Raw genomic sequence first — 10,732 nt, forward strand, 5'->3', positions numbered from 1 at the left:
TAGTGATGGTGGTGGTGGTGGTGGTACGTTTTTGTGGTGGTGGTGGTGGTGGTGGTGGTACGTGATAGTGGTGGTGGTGGTGGTGGTACGTGATAGTGGTGGTGGTGGTGGTGGTACGTGATGGTGGTGGTGGTGGTGGTGGTACGTGATAGTGGTGGTGGTGGTGGTGGTGGTGGTACGTGATAGTGGTGGTGGTGGTGGTGGTGGTGATGGTGGTACGTGATAGTGGTGGTGATGATGGTGGTGGTGATGATGGTGGTGGTGATGGTGGTGGTGGTGGTACGTGATAGTGGTGGTGGTGGTGGTGGTGGTGATGGTGGTACGTGATAGTGATGGTGGTGGTGGTGGTGGTACGTGATAGTGGTGGTGGTGGCACGTAATAGTGGTGGTGGTGGTGGTGGTACGTGATAGTGGTGGTGGTGGTGGTGGTGGTACGTAATAGTGCTGGTGGTGGTGGGTGTGGTACGTGATAGTGGTGGTGGTGGTGGTACGTAATAGTGGTGGTGGTGGTACGTGATAGTGGTGGTGGTGGTGGTGGTACGTGATAGTGGTGGTGGTGGTGGTGATGGTGGTACGTGATAGTGATGGTGGTGGTGGTGGTGGTACGTGATAGTGGTGGTGGTGGTGGTGGTACGTGATAGTGGTGGTGGTGGTGGTACGTGCTGGTGGTGGTGGTGGTGGTACGTGATAGTGATGGTGGTGGTGGTGGTGTTGATGGTGGTACGTGATAGTGATGGTGGTGGTGGTGGTGTTGATGGTGGTACGTGATAGTGGTGGTGGTGGTGGTGGTAATGGTGGTACGTGATAGTGATGGTGGTGGTGGTGGTACGTGATAGTGGTGGTGGTGGTGGTACGTGCTGGTGGTGTTGATGGTGGTACGTGATAGTGGTGGTGGTGGTGGTGGTAATGGTGGTACGTGATAGTGATGGTGGTGGTGGTGGTGTTGATGGTAGTACGTGATAGTGATGGTGGTGGTGGTGGCCTTGGTGATGGTGGTTTTCATAAACACACACACACACACACACACACACACACACACACACACAGAGAGAGAGAGAGAGAGAGAGAGAGAGAGAGAGAGAGAGAGAGAGAGAGAGAGAGAGAGAGAGAGTATAAAACCAGAGTTGTCATAACCAACTCCTCCACCCACCACCACCAGCACCAGCACCACCACCACCACCATCACTATAGCACCACCACCACCACCACTATAGCACCACCATCACCACCACCACCACCACCGCCACCACCACCACCGTCATCACCACCACCACCACCGTCATCACCACCACCACCACCACCATCACCACCTACCACTAACCTCCACTTTGAAGTTGCCGGCTGGAGCACAGAGTTGGCTGGACTGGGCTCCCAAAGATGGCGGCCGAGGTACTTCCGGCTGCCGCACCCAAGTGTCTGGCTCGCGCGCTCTAGGTATATAACTCTGTGGGGCCAGGCATCTCGGGAGAAAGCGAGCCTCCTTTGTTTTTTGTTCGTGTGCGATATTGGCTTCCGTCAAATAGTGTTTCCCTCCACCCACAACTCCTGGCTTTAAACACCATCACCTCTGACCTGCCCACACTCATGGTAGCGGCAGGCGTCCACCCAAGGTACGTCTTGGTTCATCTCACACAGTCAGCTGAAGGTGGTGTATAATATGCTAGGAGTGGAAGCCGTGACCTCACTGAGCCACAAACAACTGCCTTTCCATTGTTGTGAAGGAGTAAGTTGTCGAGATGCCTGATGCCCTAATGTTTTTGATGAATTTCGACGAAGGCAAAACTGATGCACCCAAAGCAGGTACTCAGCATATAATGCAATGTAAATAGTTTTTTTTTAATCAAATTTCTGCTTGATTTTGCAGGGCTTTCATGGAAGAAGGATTTTGGATGGGGAGAGGCTGCCTGACGGGATTTATATTCTTCTCGTTTACCAATGAATAAAACAACGAGAATGATCTGCTACATTTTTATTAAAAATAGTGTCACTTATTGTATTGAAGTGTAATTGTTACAAGCCACAGAAAAGCACAGGTAATTTACGATAATTGAAATAATAGCTCAAGCTGCGTGGGCCCTGTGACCCTATACCCGCTAGTTGGCAACTCTGGAATATACCTCATTGTGCTGAACACGAGAAAAACATGAAACAACCGACTGGTGCAAGTTTCTATACACTGTCCGTTAAAATTGGAATTTGCTTACTGATTCATCTACGTCGTTAGTAACTAAAAAAATAAATAAACATCAACCTTATTCATATTTAAACAGAAAGAGAGTGAGGAAGATAGATAGATGGACATATAGATAGATAGATAGACATATAGATTGATTGTAAGTGTGAAGGATACAGTGATACATAAATAAAGCGATAAAATAAAATAGTTTTCACGTATAAATGAAGTTATTTTACTGTTATTTTTATACATTTTTACAACACATTACCGAGGAGTCCAAAATTTGTCATAGCAAGTTTGTATTCAGAGAGGTGTATGAAAAACATTGAACCGTATTAGGTGAAACATCACATTTGACATAAACGTGTAAGACATTGACTAAGTAACAGACCAAATGAGGTTCCAATGAAGTTCATCAAAGTGGAATAGCACTTGTGTTTGGCGTGATGTTGCACGATGTCTGGGGGTTTACACTTATGGTTGCTAGGACACATGACACCTTCAGCAGCGTCACATTCTTTCTCTCTTTATAGTGTGAGCAGCCTGCAGGATACAGGAATCTTGGGCCACCTGCTGAAAATGAACGTGCAAGAAGCCAAGGCGTGTGCCCGACCGGAGACCTCCGTCGTCCCCACCACCACGCTGCGGCCCCTCACCCTAGAGGACTTCGGTGGAGTGTTCTTCCTCTTTGGCATCGGTATGCTAGGCAGCAGGGCAAACTATCGGCAACGAATTTAAGTTATAGATATAGTTAATTATCTTCTTCATCAACTCCCCTCCTAATACTGACTGTCTTCTACCTCTTAAACTCCGCCGCCATGTTGCCTCTCCATCTTCTATCGATATTTTCATGCTGACTGCTCTTCTGAACTTGCTAACCGCATGCCTCCCACCCTCCCGCAGCCCCGCTGCACTCGACTTTCTACTCTAGCTCATCCCTATACTGTCCAAACCCCTTATGCAAGAGCTAACCAGCATCTTCACTCTTTCATCCCTGGAACAGCCTTCCTTCGTCTGCATTTCCTCCTGCCTATGAATTGACCTCTTTCAAGGAGAATGTATCAAGACACCTCTCCACCCGAAATTGACCTCTCTTTTGGCCACTCTTTACTTTTGTCTATTATGGGAGCGGTGAGTAGCGGGCTTTATTTTGCACTCTTTTTGGTGCCCTTGAGCCGTCTCTTTGTTGTAAAAAAAGGCCTATACTCCATCAAGGTAAGTTGCTAGGTGAGCTCTACCTCCCCGATCCAGTTATTATTTTCCCTACACCTTCCATTTTTATCTCTAGATAAAATATATGTTAATTGATGTAGCAGTGATAGTTGCATAAAAGCTTGAGGACACAAGGAATGTTTTTCGCTACAAAAAAAAAAAAAAAAGGCTTCGAGAAAACGATTTTTAAGAGCTTGATCTTGTTTACATTACAGTTGTTTACATTGCAATCATACATGGAAAATTAACTAATCGCTCTCGACAAAGAAGCTGCACTCCTGGCAAGTTAGCAAAATCACCTATTTCACATTATAGGGACTTTTTCTAAAGTCTTGTCTTACAACAACTTAAAACTACCTTTATAAATATACGTAAGACTGCAAAATCCTTCCCTGGATATCAGATAACTACCAAAAGTGCTTTCATCAATGGTAAGCGGAGCTGCTGTCAGCTGGTGAGCGGGAATTTTACACTGACATTCGTATTTATGATGGCTCATAGCGTAGGGTCACGGCACTTCCGTGACCCTGTTTGAATTCCAGTCGGTAATTCTTTCAACTAACGAGATTTAAATGATCACCACCAGAATGGGCTTTGTGTTCTTCGAATGACAAGCCTGGTGAACAAGCCTATAACTTTGCTCACCTTAATTTTTTAACATGTGGCCTATAGCGTCGGTGGGCTATTCCAGAGGGCCCTGATGATCGGCCCGAGCCCGTCATGGCGCTGGCAATTGTTTATAGCGGCGCCATTATTATTGGCTCATGATGCCCGCCGGAGCTCAATCTTGATTTCACTTGCATAGCTTCTTCTAGAGTCGGGGTTGATAGGTGGTCTTCAGGACAGCATGTGGGTAGTCTTAGGCCACTCGGCGATGACTAAAAAATCCCAGGTGGTTAGCAGCGGATTCGAACCCGCATCATGGCCAACGTGGCGAATGCAGGGCCGGCACGCTCAGCCACCGCTTCTCCATGATCTGGAACAGTTGGTTCATCACCTTATACGTATCTCTGACCGCCTGACAGAATTGAGATATCCCCAACATCCTGTTTTCTAATTCTTCAGCTTATAAGAACATAAGAACATAAGAACATAAGAACGCAGGAGTCTGCAAGAGGCCGGTAGGCCTGTACGAGGCAGCTCCTTTGACCCTAAGCTCCCGTGTATCTAACCCCACCTATTATCGCTGTCCATGAATTTATCTAGTCTATTTTTGAATGTGACAATTGTGGCACTCACCACATGACTGCTAAGCCTATTCCACTCATCCACCACCCTATTAGTAAACCAATTTTGCCTATGTCCCTGTTGAATCTGAATTTATCCAGTTTAAACCCGTTACTTAGTGTACTACACGGTTCTCTTACCAACAAAACCTTATGAATGTCTCCCTTATTATTGCCATTCATCAATTTATAAACCTCGATCATGTCTCCTCGCACACTTCGCCTTTCTAGAGAATGCAAGTTTAACTGTTTGAGTCTTTCCTCGTATGGCAAGTTTCTCAACCCCTGAATCATCTTAGTCATCCTCCTCTGCGATTCTAACATTTTGATATCCATTCTATAGTAGGGTGACCAGAACTGAACCGCATAGTCAAGATGAGGTCTAACTAATGCTAAATATAGTTTGAGGAAGACTTCGGGGCTTCTGTTGCTTACGCTCCTTGAAATAAATCCCAGTACCCTATTAGCTCGATTTCTAGCTTGAATGCATTGTGCCCTTGGACGGAGATCAGAGCTCACTAAGACCCTAAATCCCTCTCGCACCCAGACCTACTTATGAGAGTGTCATTTAAGCAATAGTTATGTGAGGGGTTGTTCCTACCTACACTCAGAATACTGCACTTCCTACATTGAACTCCATCTGCCATTTATCCCCCCAGTCATATAATCTGTTGAGTTCACCTTGGAGAATACTAGCGTCCTGATCCGACTCAATTACTCTACCGATCTTGGTATCATCTGCAAATTTACTAACATCACTACTAATTCCTGTGTCTAAGTCATTGATATAAATAATAAACAAAAGTGGACCTAATACCGAACCTTGTGGGACCCCACTCGTAACACATCCCAGTCAGATCTTTTACCATTGATTTGCACTCTTTGCTTCCTATTGCTAAGCCACGCCTTGACCCAGTTCAAAACTTTACCCTCTACTCCGTGAGCCTGTAATTTAAGCAACAGTCGTTGGTGAGGAACTTTGTCAAACGCTTTACTAAAATCAAGATAGATTACATCATAATTTTCATCTCTGTCAACCGCCTCAAATACTTTATTGTAGAAGGACAAAGAGATTGGTGAGGCATGACCTACCTTTTGTGAACCCATGCTGCGAGTCGTGAATTAAGCTATGTTTCTCTAAATGCTCCCGAATGTTCCTGGCTATTATGGACTCCAGCATCTTCCCTATAACCGATGTTAAGCTAATTGGGCGATAGTTTGAAGCAACTGACCTGTCCCCTTTTTGAAAATCAGCGTCACATTAGCTACTTTCCATAGGCTCGGCACATAGCCAGTATTTACCGACATCTTAAAGATGTCGGTTAGTGATCACTGATTATATCACCTAGCTCCTTTAATACCCTCGGAAATATCCCGTCAGGACCTGGCGACTTGTTCTTCTTAAGCTTATCTATCTCATCCTGAACTACTTGCCTGGTAATGATTATATCCCTCAATTTATCGCCATCCCGCCCTCGTACACCTGAACTCTTTCCGGTATAGTCGTTCGATCCTCCTGTGTGAATACTGAAAGGAAGTAGTCGTTCAACAATGTGCTCATATTTTCGTAATTTTCTACTAGCTCCCTGTGTTTGTTTTCAGCGGTCCAATTTTCTCCCGTGTTTTGTTCTATACATCTGAAAGAAGCCCTTAGGATTACTTTTCGCCTCATTTGCTACTTTGATCTCATAGTTCTTTTTGCTATCCTGGTGTTTTTCTTAACTAATCTAGATAGTTCGACGTACCGGCCCCTGAGATGTGTTTCCCATTCTTTATTTTCTGATAAATTCCCTTCTTTAACCCAATCTCGTGTTTTAGTCCACGAGTCATCCATAGGATCATTGTTTTCTTTTCTAAGTGTTCGCTGTGGTATATGCTGTTCTTGCCCTCTACTATTACTCTAACTAAATTATTGTAGACATTTCTACCTGGTTCTCCTGGCTCTCAATCCGCAGTTCTGGCCCTCATGAATCCTAAATTATCCCAGTTTACCCCTTCAAGATGTCTTGAAGCCCCTCGTAGTTTGCTCTTCTAAAATCTGGCACTAACACTGGGTTTGGATCACGGGTTACCTTGATCTAACCTAAAACGAACCGTTCTGTGATCACTATTTCCTAACTCTCCGCCCTCCAACTCACGTAGCAAGTTCCCATTATTGGTTAGGACTAAGTCTAATATGTTATCTCCTCTGGTAGGCTCAGTAACTACCTGCTTAAGGAAATTATCTTGTATAACTTCAAGAAAGTCCTCGGCTTCCAGGTCACCCACTAGATCTTCCAGTCTATATTCCTATAATTAAAGTCCCCATTACGCAGACATTTCTACTCATACTCGCCCTGCCAATCTCCTGTAGTAATATACTCGTGTCCTGCCTGTTAAGGTTGGGTGGCCTGTATATAACTCCTAGAGTTAGTTTTCTTTCCCTTTGTAAATCCACCCAAACTGATTCTGAATCCATGTTAGTTTTTGACTGAGTTGTTAACTAAACATTTAAGTGAGTCTTTAATATATGGCGCAACTCCACCTCCCTTTCTGCCCCTTCTGTCTTTGTGAAACATCTGATAACCCGTTATTTCAAATTCTGACCTAAAATTTCTATTAGCAAAGTCTATCCATGTCTCAGTGATCGCTATTATGTAAAGAATTTTCTGAACAAGCTTCACCCCTTAGTAAGTCTATCTTGTTTCTGAGGCTCCTGCTGTTAGTATAGAAGATTCTTAGCCGTCCTCTGTTACTCCTCTAGAATTACTTCTAAGCTGCCTGGTTATATTATGAGCTAGATGTCCCTCATTACTTCCTCCCATTGCTCCCATTACTCCTCCCCCTCGCCTATACTAAAAAATCCTCAGGGTACCAAGTGCTCGCTCAAGGGAGTCTGAGAGAGCCTCAACTTACCCTTGAACGTCAAGTGTATCCCGTCACGGGCGTAGAGGGCGTCGTTGCCGAAGAATCCCAATTGTCGACGAACAGCCACCCATTGCGCTCGCAGTGCTCAGCAGGTCTGCTGTTCACTGCTATCGCCCTGGACAGCCATCCATCGCCAACGCCCCTTCCCTGGCAGGACGCCACACACTACTGACCCACCAGCGTCACGTATCCTGCCTAACAATTCTCTAAAACGCCTGAGAAGGTCCTCGCCTTTACGAGAAAACGTCGTTTCCGCCACAGCTGAGAAAGACAATGGGGTTCGATCCTCGCTTGCCATACACGCCTCAATCTGTCTGATATATGGCCCACCCCTGCCCCCTGGAAACACACACCTCGTCCTGTTCTTATCCTTGGAGCAAAAATACCTGTCAACATAACGAACCTGACTATCACCAACAACAAGAACCCGACGGTCGGAACAGGAGAGGGTGGGTGAAGGGGGAGGGGAGAGCAGGAAGGGAGGGAGGGACCTGCTGTGAAGAACGAGGAGAAATTGTGGAAGAGGTGGAAGGTGGAAAGAGGGGGGAGGAGGAGGAAGAGGAAGAAGGAGAAGGAGGGGTGAGGTGGTGGAGGGAGGAATGGACGAGGAGAGGGAGAGGAAGAGGGGAAAGGGAAGGTAAGGGACAGGTGTTGGAGGAGAGGACGAGCGAGGAGCGGAGGAACAAGGAGGAGAAAGATGGAGAGGAGGAGGGAGGGAGGAGGGGAGAGGGCGGGAAGAGGGAGAGGGGGACGGAAGAGGAGGCGAGGTGAGGCAGGAGGAGGAGGAGGAGGAGGGAGGAGGAGGAGGAGGAGGAGGAGGAGTAGGTGAAAGGAGAGTGAGGTGGGGAGGAGGGACGGGACGGACGAGGAGGGAGGAAGAGAGGGGAAGGGAAGGTGAAGGAGACAGGTGTGGGAGGAGGGACGAGCGAAGAGGCGGAGGACAAGGAGGAGGAAGAGGAGAGGAGGAGGAGGAGGAGGGTGGGCGGGAGAGGGGAGAGGGGGACGGAGGAGGAAGGCGAGGGAGAGGAGGAGGAGGAGGAGGAGGAGGAGGAGGAGGAAGAAGAGGAGAAGGAGGGTGGGAAGCAGGGAGATCGGAGATGGTCGAGGAGGAGGAGGGAGGAGGAGGATGGGAGGGCTGCTGTGTGATTTGAAGACAATACTAGAGGGAGGAGGACGAGGAAGAGGGAGGAAGAGAGGAGGGGGGAGGAGGACGAGGAAGAAGAGGAAGAGGAAGGGGAGGAGGGAGGAGGCGGGAGGCTTGTTGCTGCACTAACCAGTAAGTGTACCTGGGCGGCGAGAGTCAGTAACCTATTCTCTAACTCTATGATCCTCTGATCATCCTTCTGAGTCTTAACACAGAACCTACAAACGTCCTTTGGAAAGAAAGTACTGCTTGGCCATGCGAAGGCCACACCCAGAACAACGCTTGAGGGACGTCATGGTGAAAGAAAGATATGGGCGAGGCAAGACGGAAACAATTAAGGCGCGTTAAGACGATAACAAAGTACACCCAGCTGCAGTGAGGTCGTCAGGTCAAAAATGTGTATTATCTAGGAGAAACAAACCAACAGCTGGGGGTGAGGTCGTCAGGTCAAAATGTGTATCTAGGAAAACAAACCACAGCTGCTGTGAGGTCGCAGTCAGGTCAATTCCCTGAGGAAAAGGTGTGTCTCAGGTAAAAAGGCGCAGTTATTTCTACCCACCAAGACAAAACATAGGCCAATATTAATACACTGAGAAATCACTTATGTAAAGAAGATAATAACTGTGTTCACTAGGTTTTGCGCGGAAAGTGGATTATCTAGTGTTTTTGTGTGGACTTAAAATTCTTTACGGTACAACAAAAATACAAGTGATGATGAAGTGGTGATGAAAGTGGTGATGATGGAGGACAAAGAGGGTGGCTGTGGATGTAATGATGGTGGTGGTGGTGGTGAGCAGACAGAAAAAGAATGAGAGAGGAAGCAAGGCATGATGGATTGGTAGTAGTAGTAGTAGTAGTAGTAGTAGTAGTAGTAGTAGTAGTAGTCTCATATCACTTTTATTAATCCTTCTTAACTTCATATTTTTTTATTTTACGGTGGGGGGGATAGAGAGAGAGAGAGAGAGAGAGAGAGAGAGAGAGAGAGAGAGAGAGAGAGAGAGAGAGAGAGAGAGAGAGAGAGAGAGAGAGAGAGAGAGAGAGAGAGAGAGAGAGAGAGAGAGAGAGAGAGAGAGAGAGAGAGAGAGAGAGTGTGTGTGTGTGTGTATTAGGTGGGCTCAGGGGTACAGGAGTTGCCTTGTACCGCTTGCAAACTCCTTCCGTTCTTATTTTCCTTTCCTTTTTTTCTTTCTTAATTCATTTTTCTTTCCTTTCCTTAACTCTCCTTTCTTAACTAACTTTTCCCTGCCCTTTCCTTTCTTTTTCTTTCCACTTTTTCCATAATCAACTTTTTTCTATCCTCCCTTTCCTTTCCTCTCCTTTCCTCTCCTTTTCTTTCCCCTCCTTTCCTTTTCTTTCCTTACCTCTCCTTCCCTTTATCAATTAAGTTTTTTCCCTTTCCTTTCCTTTCCTTACCTTCCCTTTCCTTTCCTTTCTTTTCCTTTCCTTACCTTCCCATTCCTTTCCTTTCTTTTCCTTTCCTTACCTTCCCATTCCTTTCTCTTCCTGTCCTTACCTACCCTTTCCTTTCCTTTCTTAATCAACCTTTCCCTACCCTTCCCTTCCCTTTCCTTTCCTTTCTTTACCTTCCTTACCTTGCCTTTCCTTTCCTCTCTCAGTCAACTTCTTCCTTACCTCTCCCTTCCTTACCTTTCCTTCCCTTACCTAATCAACCTTACCCCTACCTCACCCACCCTCAATCTACCTTTCCCGACCCACCACTTACACTCACCACCTCACCTGTCAATTAATCAACCCTTACCTGTCCCATTACTCACCCAGTTACTCACCCACACCACCTGCCTATCCACCTGTCCAAAGCCCTCAATTACCTGTCACAAATTGGAGAGCACACCTGTGAATATAGTTACTCATCCACCTGGTCATGTGTCCCTTCTTTTACCTGCCTAGTTTTGTTGTGTGTGATTAAGAGTTGTGTTTATGTGTTAGTTCGTTTGTCTGTGTGTCTGGATGGAAGGATGGATGGATGGATGGATGGTTCTCTCTCTCTCTCTCTCTCTCTCTCTCTCGTTAACTCCTTTTTTCTTTCTCTCTTCATTCTTTTTATCT

At 46.3% G+C, this 10,732-nt stretch overlaps 1 protein-coding gene across 1 annotated transcript in view; it reads left to right on the top strand.

Moving 5' to 3' along the window:
- Window positions 1-1,584: 1,584 nt before the first annotated feature.
- Window positions 1,585-10,732, top strand: part of LOC126990313 (uncharacterized) — a gene marked incomplete at its 3' end in the record, with an annotated part of 13,556 nt that continues 4,408 nt past the window's right edge. The window contains exons 1-2 of the mRNA XM_050848884.1: window positions 1,585-1,610; window positions 2,710-2,873. Coding sequence (XP_050704841.1) covers window positions 1,585-1,610; window positions 2,710-2,873 — 190 coding nt within the window. The remainder of the gene's footprint in view (window positions 1,611-2,709; window positions 2,874-10,732) is intronic.

This window comes from Eriocheir sinensis, unplaced genomic scaffold (genome assembly GCF_024679095.1).
Source record: "Eriocheir sinensis breed Jianghai 21 unplaced genomic scaffold, ASM2467909v1 Scaffold1540, whole genome shotgun sequence".
NCBI classification, from domain to species: Eukaryota; Metazoa; Arthropoda; class Malacostraca; order Decapoda; family Varunidae; genus Eriocheir; species Eriocheir sinensis.